Here is a 16465-nt window from a genome sequence, read left to right on the forward strand (position 1 = left end):
AATCACATTTGATTTTTCAACATGCATGGTTTGAGCTCTACCCCTTTGAATAATGTCCCTGGTTCCAGAACACTGTACTTTGAGTCAAAGTCAGTAAACTATAGTCCATGGGAAAAATCCAGTCAAATATATGCTTTCCTAAATTAAATGTGCTGTAACAAAGTCATGTCCAGTTTTTAAAATCTTATGAATGTTATTTTCCTGTAATAATTGAGTTAAATATTTCCAGCTGAGATAATATATATATGATAAAGCCCCAAATATTTACTCTAACCTTTCTGGTAAAAAATTTTGGATTATGATTTTTCTCTTTTACATAATCTACTACATTTTATTTTCACACTTTGTTCCTAATAGAACTTTAAACTCGTGGTCAGAGAGATAGTAAGGGGATTAAGGCACTTGCCTTGCACTCAATCAAACCTTGTTCCATCCCTGGCACCATTTATATTCTTTCAAGCATCACTATGAGCTCTTCCTGAGCAAGAGCTGATGTAAGCTCTGAGTGGTACTCGGGTTTAGTTCAAAATACTAAGAAGAATAACCTATTGTTTTTTCTCCGAAAGCTCAATAACAAAAATCAACGATTCCATTTAAAAAAATAGGAGAAAGGAGATGAGCAGATAGTTCTTTGAAGAAGACAGACATATGGCCAATGGACATGTGAAAATCATTAACAATCACTTATTATCAGTGTAAATAAAATCATAACAGCAACATAATAGCTAATGTAAAAAGATAGAAATAGCCAGTGTTAGTGGGATGTGGGGAAAAAAACATCTCTTATTTACTATTGGTGGAATTGGTTCAGCCTCTATAGAAATCAGTATAGAGACTTCTGGAAAAGTAAAAATATATACATATAATTTCCATATGACCCAGAAATTTCACATCTAGGTATCTGTTCCAATAACACAAAGACATTAAACATGAAAAAGCTGATGCATATTCAAGTTCATTGCAGCATCATTTATGATCAACCCAAATGTCAATGGCAGATGAGTGGATAAGAAGATGCTGGTATATACGCACAACGAAATACTAGCCAGTTTGGTACAACCTCGATGGAATTTGAAGACATTATGCTAAAGAAAATAACTCAGAGTGAGAAGGATAACTGCTAGCTGGTCTTTCTCAAATGTGACATCTAAAACTACAAAGCTAGGGAATGGACACCGTCTAATGATGACAAATCCTTGGCCTATAATTGCAGAATTGAGATTACCAAGCAGTGGGGAAACTGTCACTGTCACTGTTACTGTCACTCCCATTGTTCATCGATTTGCTCAAGCGCGCCCAGTAACGTCTCCATTGTGACAGTTGTTACTGTGTTTGGCATATCGAACACGTCAAAGGTAGCTCACCAGGCTTTGCCGTGTGGGCGAGATAGTCTCGGTAGCTTGCCAGGCTCTCCGAGAGGGGTGGAGGAATCGAACTGGTGTCAGCCAGGTCAGCCACGTGCAAGGCAAACGCCCTACCTGCTGTGCTATCGCAGTGGGGAAAAGGGATGAGAAAAAAGGAAGAGACTGACTAAAGTGATGTAACACCAGTGATGGAAGGTCTTTGGCATTTTGTTAGTAATTGAGGTATAGAAATTTTGTACACCAAGACTATAAGTATTAATACTATTTTAACTATGTTACCTCAATTATGATAAAAAGAAAAAAACTAAAAATATACTTTTCTTGATGTTTCCAAAAATTAATAGCATATGAATGTTATTTCTGTTAAATTTTTTTTATTTAATGAAGGAGTTTCTATTCCTCAGAGATTTTTGTGTAATCTAGTTATGGCTAACTAATTTATTAGTGTATTTTATATGAGTTTTGTGGCTAGGTAATGATACTTCTCCATTTAAAAACATAAAATTGATTTTGCCTAATTTTCCCCTGAATGTATTTTAGGTTCAACAGCTAATTCATCTGTGGATGTAAAACAGTGCAAAATAGATTCAGCAGAAGGTAATAAACCTTTTATTTAATCTAGAGGGCTGAAGTATTTATTTCTTTAGGGAAGTAGTTGAATGTCTGGTCTAAGTATAGCCTTTACAGAATTGAAGTACGTGGTTGCCTGAATGACTTATATGAACTACCCTGAATGAATCTTTGCCTAGAGCAACAAACCCCACTAGAAGATTACATACTTTTCTCTATTAAATATTATCTGTACTTTGTGAGGATCACAAAGATGAAAAAGACTATCAAGAAATTCTCAAGCGGCTCTTTTATTGACAAATCTAGATCTGAGCACACAGGAAGCAGAGAAGATACCAAAGCATACAGATAACTTCATAGAGATGCAAAATGTAAATTAGACAAACTAAAGGGGTAGAAGAATTGCTTTTGTTCATTTGGGGGCCATATCTGGCGATGGCTCTGTGCTCAGGAATTACCTCACACAAACTCAGAAAACCAGATGGTGTGTGAGGATCAACCCAGGTCAGCCACGTACAAGACAAGCACCTTACCTGCTGTACGACCTCTCTGATTCCAGAAGGATTGTTTTAATAGAGTGTAGTGAAGAACATCTCAGACTAGGACAATGTGAGAAATGGAGAAATGCAATTGTGCTCTTCAGGGACAACGTAGAGAGTGGTAAGATTGCAGTAATGAGTCAACTTAAAAAGGAGACCTTTTAGACTAGAGAGGGCCAAGCAAGGATTGGGGCTTCCACACCCAAAGAGAGTTGTGAAGTCAGCCCAGGGCCTTTTCTAGTACCTGGACCTCTCAAGAGAGCCAAGGCCTGAGTCTTAAGGCTGACAGGCAAAAGTTTCTGGAAGATGACCTCTGTGCCCTGACAAGAAGATTGCATATGGTTGACCAACATGTGCTTTTCTGTTACCCTTCTATAAGCTCTCAGATGTCTCATTGGGTTACTGTCACTGAGATGAGACTACAGAGCAGTTCTGTCTTTTACACGTGCTACAAACCCCATGCCCCACACCTTGAACTTCCGCAGGCCTTACTGCTGTGCATATCTATTGTCTGTGTAAGCTTACGTGATGTCTTTCTCTACAGCGTGATGTCTTACTTTCTCTTCAGCATCCTCTACAGTGGACTCATGGCATGCTGTACGAGGCATTTACAGGTTTCCTTCTTTCTCTCAGTCCATATCTCCAAGCTTGCATGTGGTACTAATTCATTTTTATTGATGAAGAGCTTCTTTTAGTGTGGCTGTGCCCCATACACCCAGCTAGTCACCTGTCAGAGGACTTAGCACTGTTGCTAGATTTTCTGCTTTTGGTTTGGGGGCCAACACCAGCAGTTCTCAAGTTTTACTCTTAGTTCTGTGCACAGGGATCACTCCTGATAGTTCTAGGTGGACTATATGGGGTGCTGGAGATCAAATGTTGGTTCAGCTACGTGCAAGGCAAATGTCATATTTGTTTTGGCAAATTACTATTGGCAAGTTTTGTTCACTATAAATAATAAGAAACACTAGTTAATTTGGATGTGTTTAGTATAATACATATATTCATAACATAATTCACTACCTACGTCTAATATTTCTGGAATAAGATAACCAACTAAGTTGTGCTCTTGTACCACTATATATAGTATGCTGTGAGTATATTAAATATATGAAATTCTTTATCAAGTGATAATTAGATGGTGGTAATTAGACACAGACAAACTATTAATAGTAAATTCTCTATTTTTATTAGTAGAGAAATTTATTGGAACATTAGCAGACACCAGTGGCATGAGTGTGGGCTCAAGGGAGTCATTAATTCCTTATTGTTACATACATGCACACACTACACTACAAATTGTACTTAATAGTGCTCTTCATAAATCAGTAAAAACAATTGGTTTTTATTAGGTCTAACATTTTAATATACTATCATTTTAATATTTCATGTGACAAAACTGAAAATATACATGCTGTAAATTATAAAATTATGTTGTTTCCCTGAGAAAAAAATCTGAACCAATTCCAGTTGTTTTTCAGGCTTCAGAATGAGTAAAATATTTATTGAAAGATAAACAGGTTTTGTGGGGCTTTAAATATAACTCTTTAGAAGGAACTGATTCATAAAATTTCTAACTTTGTTCTTCTCTTGTTTCTAGTTCACTCTAGTGAGACTGTGTTTGTAGGTGCCAAAGTTGTTCTCTCTTGCTGTCCCACCTCCTCACCACATTTGGTGTTAGCAACATGGAAAATAGACCTTGGTGGCAAGGTGAACTGCACCATAGCTTACAAGGAAGACAAAAATAAGACCAGCAACAACTGCAGTGACAATAGAGTAACCTGGACCTCCAGACCTGACCAGAATCCTGCCCTTCAGATTGATCCAGTGGCCATCAGTCACAAAGGGAAGTATACGTGTGAACTTGTAATACCAGATGGAAATCTCCAGCGTAGTTATAACCTCCAAGTGTTAGGTAAGGAGCACCAAATGTTGTGATATTTCTGATGACCTGATTGGGTACTGAGAGAAACATTGCTAAAACCTATGTCTCGGGTGGTAAGACTGAAGCATTTTGTTTCCCCCTGTGTCCCTGCAGTGCCCCCTGAGGTGACCGCGTGGACAGAGCAGAGAAATGCAGTGTGCAGGGCAGCTGCAGCAGGGAAGTCGACTACACAGATCTCCTGGGCTCCAGAGGGAGCTTGTGCCACTACAGAGGAACAACAGCATCAGGGCAATGAGACAGTCACCGTCCAGAGTACATGCTACTTGGCAGAAAATAATCTGTCTACTGTGAACTGTTCTGTTTTCTATTTGTCTAGCAGCTGGACCATACCCATACAGCTGCAGCGGAGTCAAGGCTAGTAAATTTTCTAGTTTTGGGTTTTACTTTTCCATTCTTTCAGAGGAGTAGTATTATGAAGAAAAAAGGAGTATGGAAACAGTTTTCTTAAAGATATTTTTTCATGATTCTATATATACCTTTCTCCTCCTCAAAATATAGATATATACCTGGAATACTACAGAAGTTTGTTGTAAAAATTCACATTATAGAATGTGATTTGTTCTATTTTTAGTGCTAACTAAACGTATTAGTAATAAATTGACTTGGATAACATACTTATAAGTGAATAGTTATGACTTTAATTGGAGGATAATGAACAATACTTAGATTTTTGTTTGAAAGATAAATTCACTTATAAATTATTTTCAGGAATTTTTAGCCTGGTAGAATTTTTTTCTCTGGCTCCTCTCTTCAATGTCTTATAATCACATCTAAGACTCAGTTTGTCACTCTTTAGTTTATCTGCTTTCCACTCCCATGTTATATTTATTACTATTAGAATATAAAATATTATTATTATCAATATGACATGATAATAATGATAAGTCTGTATTAATGTTTATCTTTACTCAATTCCCAAAGACAAGTCCTTTGAAATCTTTAAGCTTTTTTCTAGTATTTAACTCCTTTTGGAACATATAACAGTAATAATACATTTCTTACTATGACAAAATTAGCCATCATGTACTCATGTTCGCTTGTGGTAGAACAGGATTTAATTTTGTCTTCTTCCCTTCCTTCAAATTTCATCTACAGTAATATAGAATTTTATTGTTACATTAACTAGCCAGTAGATTATTTGAACAGGTAAGATTTTGTTAAGCACTGAGTTAAGAAATAAACCTGTACTTTCTTTTTTTCTTACAGGTAAGTATTATTTTAATTTTTTAAATTTCCTTAATTACTCACACAGTGTTAATTGTGACTAAACTAATAAAAAACTCTAGAAACCACACTCAGTACTTTTCACATGCTTAAAAGTGTTATATTAGCCGGCTGGTTAGCTCAGTTGGTTACAATGTGGTGCTAATAAAATTGTTATATGAACCATCACTTAAAAATTATGTTTTTCTTATGACAGCCTTTTAAGTTTCCTTGCTCTTGTTTTAGTATGGCCTGGCTGGTCGCTAGACAGTATTTTCACAGCTCATGTCTTAACATTCTATTTCCTCCAGCATCTGTGTATACTTATAGTAAGAGCCTTCTGTGTTTCCAATATTTGTTCTTTTTAAGTCACCTTCTCCCATGCACGAGGCTTTCCTTTAAAAATAAAATGCAGAAATTTCCTATTATTGGCAGATCTATTCTCATAGACTGTTCAAGTACTTTACAGGAAAACTCTCCATTCCTTTGTCTTGGAGAGATAAACCAGATTATCACTAAATTGGGAACACAAAGAAGGGAGGCGAGAATGGAGGAAAGGAAGGAGGAGAAAGGAACTCCGAGGTGAACTCAGACTATCCTTTAATCTTTCTTCAGTGTGACACTTTATCTTCATCTCCAGTATGTCTGAATTCTCTAGTCTCAGTCCCCCAAATTCATCTTCTCAAGACGGTGCTTCTAATTTTCTGGCTGCTGGGAGGTTGGAGGAGGCGTGGCAGCCCACCTGTTCTAAGTACGGACTTTCAAAGAAATGTCTAACATTTTCACCCCACACATACTTCTTCTCCATATTCCTGGACTTTTTTGGTCACTAAAGTTTTTATTTCTCTTACTCAAATGATTTACCATTTATTTATCTATTTATACCTAGAATAGATTAAGTGCTTTTATCCACTCTGATCTTTTGTTGGGAATAAACTTAGACAGATCAAGGAAAGGGGCTGGATAGAGTGATTTGTGGGGCCTTTACCCCATGGGAAAGCAGGCATCCTTGAAGAGATGTCTCAGGATTGGGGTCCTATAAACACTACTATCTTTGCCATCTCTCTCAGAGAAGGCTCCTTAGATAAACCCGCTTTAGAGACCCTCAGTCATATATCTCCTGTGACCCCTTCATCACAAAGATATTTGCCCTATTTGCATGTATCTTCTATGCCGACTCAGCCAAATATCCCCATTGCTCCGTCTATCACATAGCGCGTGCAGACTTGTACTAGCTTAGTCTGGTTAGGCTAGCCTAGATAAAGATGTTTGTGAATGATTAACCTAGCTCTTCCTATGCTTGTTGGTTGAAGGCAATAAATAAATAAGGAATGTGCTGGAGAATTGGGGCTCTCAGTCCACAAGGCTTTTCTCTCATACTTTTCTCTCTTGTGTCTGTCTTGCTTTCCTTAATCCTGGGAGATATTATTCTGAGTCTGTTTCTTTTCTCTGGCTGATTTTACTCAACATGATACTCTCCACATTGCAGCAAGTCACATGACCATCTTTTCTTAAGGTTAAGGTTGTATAGTATTCCATTGTGTATATGTGCCATAGTTTCTTTATCCAGGCATCTGCTCATGGGTGTTTGGGTTGTTCCCATATTTCGGCTATTGTATTTAGTGCTGCATGGAACATAGAAGTGCAGAAGTCTTTTCTGATTTATGCTTTTGGACCCTTGGGGGTATATTTCCAGGAGTGGTATTGCTGGGACATATGGAAACTCAATTCCTAGATTTTTGAGAAATGTCCATAATGTCTTCCAAAATAGTTGGATTACTCAAAAGTTTCACCAGTGGTGAATGAGGATTCCTCTTTTCTCACATCCTCACCAACACTGCTTGTTATTTTTCTTTTTGATGAGTCCCAATATCTGTGGTGTGAGGTGACATCTTGTTTTGATTCGCGCTTCCCTGATGATTAGTGACATAGAGCATTTTAAACGTGCTTTTTGGCCATCTGTATTTCTTCTTTGAAGAAGTTCCTGTTCTCCCCATTTTTTATAGGGTTGAATTTTTTTATGGAGTTCTATGAGTTCTTTATTTATTTTGGATATTAGCTCTTTGTTGGGTGAGTGGTGGGCAAATAATTTCTCCTTGTCTGTGGACTGGAGCGATAGCACAGTGGTAGGGCATTTGTCTTGCATGCAGCCAGCCCGGCTGAGCCGGGTTCGATTCCTCCACCCCTCTCAGAGAGCCCAGCAAGCTACTGAGAGTATCTTGCCCGCAAGTCAAAGCTTGGCAAGCTACCCGTGATGTATTCAATATGCCAAACACAGTAACAACAAGTCTCAAAATGGAGATGTTACCAGGCCTGCTCGAGCAAATCAATAAACAACGGGAGGCCAGTGCTACAGTGCTACAGCGATAGTACAGTGGGTAGGGCGTTTGTCTTGCACATGACCAATCCTGGGTTCATTCCCCGGCATTCCATATGGTCCCCTGAACACCGCCAGGAGTAACTCCTAAGAGCAAGGCCAGGAGTAAACCCTGAGCACCGCCGGGTAAGATCCCAAAAAAGCCAATAAATAAGAAAACATGCTATTTAAAAAAATAAATAAAAATAAAGCAAGAAATCTATTCAAAATAATGTTTTAAAAAATTGAAGTGTAGGGTCTCAAGGTTGGTGAGTTCAGACTTTTGGGCAGCATCTTTCCTCTCTAATAATATTCACAAAATCTGGAAGCACAGAACTGATAAGTTCCTTTATTGCCTTTTTTGTTATATTAAAGTTTACATTGTTGGACAGTTAGTAAATGATTTGAAGTGACAGCAATGCATTCATAAAAATTTCAGTGCCCTTGAAAAAACATTGTTTAAGACCATTGTTCAAGACCATTTAAAATCATAAAATATCACTGTTTTTACAACTACTTTCCTAATAAATACTTGTTTATTTCTGAATAATAGAGAGGAGAAAAACTCTACTATTATGGGAACAGATTTCTATGGCAAGTCACTGTTAATGAATTCTTTAACAAATTTCTGACTTAAGATATTATCTTGCTGGGGATCCTGAAAATCTGAGTTCTTAAAGCAATTTTATTGTAAAAGTTATTTGAACTATTAATAGATCGGTGTTTAAAATAAAACCACAAAATTAAATTTATATATTGAAGACATATTTGAATTATTACATCTATGAACAGTTTTATGTTCAGTTCACAAAGTTGGGTAGAAAGTAGGAAGAAGGGGCTGGAGTGATAGTACAGTGGGTTGGAGGCTTCCCGTGTGTGTGGCGGACCCCGGTTTTATTCCCTGCATCCCATATGGTCTCCAGAGCACCGCCAGGAGTAATTCCTAAGTGCAAAGACAGGAATAACCCCTGTGCATCGCATTGCATAGTTTTTCTATTTCTACTATTTATCTACTACATCACACAGGATGAAATATGTACCATACTTCAGGCTGTTTTTTGGTTAACCATCAGTTTTGACAAATATACAAATAGCATGCATTTGCCATTATAGTATCACATAGAGTACTTTTACTACGCTAAACTACTCACTCATAATTCCTTCCATTCGAACCTTTATCAAAGAAACCTCTAATATTTTACTGTATTCACAGTTTAACCTTTTACAGTGTTATGTAGTTTTAATAATAAAGTATGATACCCTTTTTTATTGACTATGTGTACTCTGTAAGATACATCTTTCACTTAAACATACATTTAAGCTTCTTAAGTATATTTTTGGTATAGATTAACATTCCATTGTGTGTATATATTTATGTTGAATCATATACTTTGTCTATATTTACAGGGGGAAACTCACTGGGAACAATTTTGTCTTGTGCTATTTCCCCAATTCTTATCATCTTGACCATCATGGGATCCATTTTGTTTCTGAAAACCTATCACTGCAGGTATTGATTGATTTTTGTACTTTTTCAGCTTTATTGAACTAGACATAGGTTAGAAACATGTAATTGATTAGTTGGGTTATATTACGATGTTATTTTAAGTTCGTCCATATTCACGAAACTGCTTTTAAAGTGTTAGATGTGGGATACTCTGAATAATGAGAGAATATTAGTAGAATATTAGTAGGAATTGGCATGTCAGTGGAGTGGTTGCCATGTAAGGCATGGAATGTAAATTTTCTATGTTGAGAAAGGTACAATGATTCATTTTCTATACTGAAGAGAAGTTGTCACTCATAATCTATTATATTTAGCTTCTCTTGAATAATTTTACTTTCTTCCTAAAGATCACAGATATCTTATTTGGGTTTATTATCCAGACATAGTGTTCTCTGCTGGGTTTTGGTGGTCCATCTTTTGATTCATTATGGCATCAATCAAAATCAACCCCATTTGTAATTGGAATTCTATGTTTTTCATTTTCAATATGAATATATTTCCTACATTCACTTTCACTTATTTCAAAATTTTCAGAAAATGTAAACTGAAAGGAAGAGAAGAGTCTTTAGTTGTGGAGGTAAGATAAAGTTTAAAAAGGTATTTTTAAACTTTTAAACAATGTTGTCTCAAATTACAGTGATATAATTAATAATTTTCAATATTAGCATTTTAATTGAAAAGGAAAAATTCTAATTTTACAAGGTAAATGTTCAGTTATACTTAATTTGTCAAATATCTACCAAGTCATATTTATACAATACCCACATTATATTTAATTTCATGAATTTCACTCTACAAAGCAATTAAGGTTGGTTTCATATAATTTATGAAATCATAATTTCATAAATTATAATTTTTATACTAAATAGGTTTTTGTGAAAAAAATTTTAATTATTTTAAAACAGAATTGTAGTTTAGATAGAAAGTTTACAATAGTTTTAATGTTTATAGTTTTGTTGTCACACCTAAGCATCACTAAAGTATTCAATATTCTCTATCAGTATCCTACTGTTACTGTTTTTGGCATATTGAATACATCACAGGTAGCTTGCCAGGCTCTGCCGTGTGAGCAGAATACTCTCAGTAGCTTGCCGAGTTCTCCAAGAGGGGTGGAGGGATTGAACCCAGGTCATGCAAGGTAAATGCCCTACCTGCTATGCTATCGCTCCAGCCCAAAACAGTAACAAGTCTCACAATGGAGATATTACTGGTGCCCGCTCGAGAAACTCAATGATCAATGGGAGGATAGGACAGGACAGAACAGGACAGGACAGGACATCCTACTCTTACTTCTAGTCTGCCTCTACATTCTTCCCCATCTGCTCTTGCACTATTTGATAATCTCAATCAAAATCAAGGATTTGTCACCATTCTATATTGTCTATTTCCTTTTTTCTCTCTATACCACAAGTGAATGATCATCTTGTATTTGTCATTCCCTCTAATTAATTTTTGTTTTCTTCTTTTTTTTAAAAATCTAATCACCATGAGATATATCCGTACAATGGAATACTATGCAGTTGTTAGGAAAGATGACATCGTGAAATTTGCTTGTAAGTGGATGGACATGGAGAGTATCATGCTAAGTGAAAGGAATCAGAAAGAGAGGGACAGACATAGAATGACTGCACTCTTTTGTGGAATTTAAAATAAAATAATATGAGACTAACACCCAATGATTAATTTTTTTAATGTGATACTTTCTAGTTCCATCCAAATTGCAGTAAACTGCAAGATCTCATCTTTTATTATAGCTGCATAGTACTCAATTGTGTATATGTAACAGCATATTTCTCTTTTTTAAAATTGAATCACTGTGAGATACATAGTTACATAGTTGCTCACAATTGAGTTTCAGTCATATAATATTATAACACCTGTCCCTTCACCAGAGTAAATTTCCTACCATCAATGTTCCCAGTGCCCACCTTCCCCCCATCTGCTTCTATGGCAGGCACTTTTCTTTTCTCCTTATAAGCAAATTTCATGATCCATTGTATAGATGTACCATAGTTTTTTTATCCAGTCATCTGTTCTCAGGCACTAGGGGTGTTTCCAGATTCTGGCTATTGTGAATAGTGCTGCAATGAACACAGAAGTTCAGATGGTATTTCTGCTGTGTGTTTTTGGGCCTCAGGGTATTTTCCCAGCTGAGGCATTACTGGGTCATATGGAAGCTCAATCTCTAGTTTTTTGAAGAATTCCCATATTTTTTCCCCAAAAGGCTGAACCAGTTGGCATTCTCATCAAAAATAAATGAGAGTCCCTTTCTCCCTGCATCCACACCAGCACTGGTTATTCTTATTTTGATGTGTGCCAGTCTCTGTGTTGTGAGATATCTCATTGTTGTTTTGATTTGCATCTCCCTGATGATTAGTGAAGAGAGAATTTTTTCATGTGAACTTTGGCCATTAGTATTTCTTCTTTAAGGAAGTTTCTGTTCATTTATTTACCACATTTTTGATGGGATTGACTGTTCTTTTTTCTTGTTAAGTTCTACCAGTGTCTTATATATGTTAGATATTAACTCTTTATCAGATGTGGTATTGAGTAAATAATTTTTCCTATTCCATAGACTGTCTCTCTATCATGGTCACTGTTTCTTTTGAGATGCAGAAGCTTCTTAGAAGCTTACTTACAAATGTAGTCTCATTTGTTTTTATTTGCTTCCACTTGTTTGGTCAATGGCGTCTCATCTTTGAAGAAACCTTTAGTTTCACTGTTATGCTGGCATTTTTCTCCATGTACCTTATGAATTCAGGTCCATTTTGATATGACTTTTGTGATGGTGTTAGAGATGTCTCAGTTCGTGGGTTTTTTATTTTTTAAGATTTAACTGCCCAAGTTTCTTAGCATCACTTATTGAAGAGGCTTTCTTTTCTCCACTTCATTTAATTGCTCCTTTATCAAAAATTAAATGGTCATATATTTGAGGGTCTGTGTCATGAAATTCAACTCTATTCATTTATTGGCAGGTCTGTCACTTATTCCAATACCATACTCTACCATACTCATACCATACTCTCTTAATTACTACTGCTTTGTAGTACAGTATGAAGTTGGGGAAACTGATGTATCCCATCTTATTTTCCAAAGAATTTCTTTAACTATTTGTGGGAATTTATTATTCTATATTAATTTCATGAGTGTTTGATCTATTTCTTGAAAAATATCATTGATAACTTACCTTATAGGGTTATACACTGAATCTGTATTATATATGTTTCTTACAAAGCTTTCAGGTTTAAGCCTCTGTCATACAATGATCAAATTCCCATCCCTTCACCAGTGCACATGTTCCACCACCAAGAACCCAGTATACCCTCATCCCACCCCTCCCCCTGCCTGTGTGGCAGATGATTTTTACTTTACTCTCTCTTTACATTGATTACATTCAATTTTTTGACAGAAGACCCACTATTATCATTTGGAATTTTCCCTCAACTATCAGATCTGCCAAAAAGGCATCGTTAGATAATTTGTTTTCTATTGCTGATAATGAAGAGCATATGATATCTGTTGCAGCCGCGTGATTTTTGATTTCTGTTATTTTAGTAATAAAGTCCAGAGGGATTTCTGCCAGAAGCCACTGGGTTCCCAGATTGGTTTGTGTGCCTCTGGGATCATGGCTGTTCAGGAGTGGAGGAGCCCTTCATGGGCAGTAACTCGGGGTCTGGTCCAGGCGGGGACAAGGAAGTTTGGTTCTTCTTGAGGACATCTCACTATATATTCTAGACCACGGTCCTCAGGTCAGGTTAGTCTTCCTAATCTCAGCAGGCTCCTAATCTCGTTGTTACTTTTTAATCATGACAGCATTTGTCTATGACCACACTTTCAACTTATTGGGGTGCTTTGACCTGGCCCATTTCGATGCCAGGGAAGCTCACAGCTTGCCCTGATCCATTCAGTCCCTAGTTGAGACCTTGGTTTTGGAGTGCTAGGAACTAAGGGCAACTGAGTTGAGGAAGCATATGCCCAGCAGTAAATATTATTCGGAGTCAATCAACTTCCAAGTTACAAGAGCATAATATTAACTGTCCTCCTGTGTCCATATAGAAAGGACATTGCTTTAAGGGAAACTAAGTTCGCTGTGGCAAGACTGAAAGGACAAACCTAATGTTATCCTACAAATGGGATTTTTAAAAAAATCTTTCTTCTCTTTCATTATTTGTATATAGGAAAGCCGTGGACTTTGGGGTATTGATTTTGCAACCTGTCACTTTACAAATCTATTGTTTCTAGGAGTTTTTTTTTGTAGAGTCTTTTGGATTTTCTATAGTATCATTTCATCTGCAAATGGGGAAACTTGATTTCTTCCTTTCCTATCTGGATGCCCTCGATAACTTTTTCCTGCCTAACTGATATGGCAAGTACTTCTGGTACTATATTGTAACCACAGAGTCTCTGCCTAGTCATCTTTCACTGGATATTTGGGTTGTTTTACATATCTTGCTTATTCTACTAAGTACTAAAGTTAATATTCTACTAAGTACTAAGATAAATATTCACATGCATAAAATTTTTTGGATTAAGTATATAATATATATATATATTTCCTGACTTCCTCTTTTCTTTTTTTTTTTGAGGGTTTTCAGAGTATGTTTTCAATGGCTTCAGAGTCTGAATAAGATTGCCTCGTTTCAATACCGTTATCATTTCTTTCTTACCCAACTCAAAATATATTTCAATCCTTATTATCACATAACCAATAGCTTACTAAAGTCTTTGACCTTTTCTATTGAAATGCTTTTCTTATCTCTTCATTCTTCTCTATTCCTACTTTATACAACATTTATTATCTTTCATGAATTCCTGATATTCAATAATATTTCTATAGAGTTTTATTCTCTGCTCAAGCAAGTTTAAAGGTACAAATATAACCACTATAGATAGATCTTAAAGCTAATAGAAAAATAAGATGCCTGTTTGAAAAATATGTGTAGTTTCTATAATGATGACTGACTTAAAATTTTTATTTCAACTGTGTTCTTTTATAGGATGAAATGCAGCCCTATGCCAGCTACACAGAAAAGAATAATCCTCTATATGATACTACAGACAGAACAAAGATGTCTCATGTTTAACAAAGTAAAGCTAATGAAAAGGCTCTTCATATTTAATAAGTCACTGGAGTTTAACAAGAACAAATGGATCAAGATACAATGCAATTGCTGTCTAAATTTTCTTATTGTGCGAAAGGACCTAACTTAGAATTATCTTTTCAAAGATTCTCTGAAACTAGAGACATTCTGGAACATCTATATTAATATCCTCACAGAACTGAAATATTTGAATCATTATTGCTACTAACTAGTTCTCTGAAGATCTGATATTATAAGGAAAGCCCATATAAAGATAGCATTGTAGCACTGTCCTTCTGTTGTTCATTGATTTGCTCGAGCAGGCACCCGTAACATCTCCATTGTCAGACTTGTTGTTACTGTTTTTGGCATACTGAATATGCCACGGGGAGCTTGCCCGGCTCTGCCAGGAGGGCAGGATACTCTTGGGCTCCCCGAGAGGGACGGAGGAATCAATCCTGGGTCGGCCGTGTGCAAGGCAAATGCCCTACCCACTGTGCTGTATCTCCAGCCCGTAAAGGTAAAAGGTAAAGGCCCTCCCGTTGATCATCGATTTGCTCGAGCGAGCCCAGTAACGTCTCCATTGGAGACTTTGTTGTTACTGTGTCTGGCATATCGAATACTCTCGGTAGCTTGCCGGGCTCTCCGACTCCAGCCCGTATAAAGATAAAATATTAAAATTGTTCAGGACCTTGTATAATGAAAACCAAATTTTCTCAAAAAACCACTCCACAGAATATTCTGTTATCAACCATTTTTATGTATTCTTCCAGAATATTTTATGTGCATGTGATGAATTTATACGCCCATGCTATTTGTATGCACTTGTGTGTTTATTTACACATACATCTCTGTCTAGACACAAATGTGAACATACCATAATAAAGTTTGTACTTATATAAAGATAACATTATACGTTGATTAACTTACATATCAACACAAGCAGAGCTACCTCATTTTTTATGACTGAAAAAAATAAAAAATAAAATTCTATTGTATGGCTATGTCATAATTTTATTAAGCATAATGCAAACAATAGACATTTATTGTTTTATTTTGATTTGTTTTGCTGTTACCACATTATAGCATATAGAATGCCTTTTGTGTATTTTTCTTTAATATTTGTTTCATTATATATGTAAGATAATTTCCTTGAGTGAAATTGCCAGGTCAAAGAGTTTGTGCATCTTAATTATTAAGAGATATGTAAAGCTGTATCAATCTACACTTCCTCTAATAATGTTTGACTGTGTTTTCCCGTATACTATTATACTATTATTTTAGTATCTGCAGGAGTACCGCTCCTGTTTATAATCAATCAGCTTGCTAATATAAAATAAACTTGTTCTATTTAACAAAACATGATTTTTTACTTTCCTGACACACTATGTCTGTGATAGAGAGAAAGAGAAGAGAAAACCTTTGAGAATTAGATACATTCAGACAACTTCTTAATAGTTTGCTGTGCTAAATTTGAAATGTATATTTTATGGTGTTCATTTTATGATTATATATCAAAAACGTTACTTGTCTATGAAATTCAACTAAATATACATTATGAATGACTTAGATCTTTAAAATATGGTGTTATGTTCTGACAATGGTGATGGAATTACACAATCCTCTTCATTATTCTGTGAGCTAAAATTTTGAAAATGTGCTATTACTACATAAATACGATGAATTTATGGGTAACGATCTTTAATCATCTTTCAATAATATAAGTATTTTATATTTGAAAAATATGGTGGTAAATCTGCTTCTTTGTCAAAGCAGGAAAATCATCAAAACTTTTTATGTTAGAAACTGAAACAAATTCTGTTCATTCTTCATATATGCCATTTGGAACATTTAAAACAACAATTTTCTCTTATTAATATGCTTAGTTTATTTTTTCTTATTA

General features: G+C 35.8%; 1 protein-coding gene across 1 annotated transcript; it reads left to right on the plus strand.

Annotated features, from left to right (window-relative positions):
- Window positions 1–1064: 1064 nt before the first annotated feature.
- On the plus strand, window positions 1065–14565 carry CD200R1 (CD200 receptor 1). Its single transcript, XM_056109136.1, has 7 exons — window positions 1065–1104; window positions 1905–1961; window positions 4071–4385; window positions 4509–4769; window positions 9382–9484; window positions 10016–10058; window positions 14479–14565. The coding sequence occupies exons 1-7, from the start codon at window positions 1065–1067 to the stop codon at window positions 14563–14565; spliced, it is 906 nt and encodes a 301-aa protein (XP_055965111.1).
- The last annotated feature ends 1900 nt before the right edge of the window (window positions 14566–16465 follow it).

The sequence above is a fragment of the Sorex fumeus genome, unplaced genomic scaffold (genome assembly GCF_029834395.1).
Source record: "Sorex fumeus unplaced genomic scaffold, SorFum_2.1 ptg000265l, whole genome shotgun sequence".
NCBI classification, from domain to species: Eukaryota; Metazoa; Chordata; class Mammalia; order Eulipotyphla; family Soricidae; genus Sorex; species Sorex fumeus.

Bases quoted from the DNA above. Each gene is read 5' to 3' on its own strand.
- CD200R1 (XM_056109136.1), top strand. From the start codon at position 1,065: ATGGAATTTGAAGACATTATGCTAAAGAAAATAACTCAGA. The intron at 1,105-1,904 runs GTGAGAAGGATA...AATGTATTTTAG, and splicing joins GCTAAAGAAAATAACTCAGA to GTTCAACAGCTAATTCATCT. The intron at 4,770-9,381 runs GCTAGTAAATTT...CTATATTTACAG, and splicing joins ACAGCTGCAGCGGAGTCAAG to GGGGAAACTCACTGGGAACA.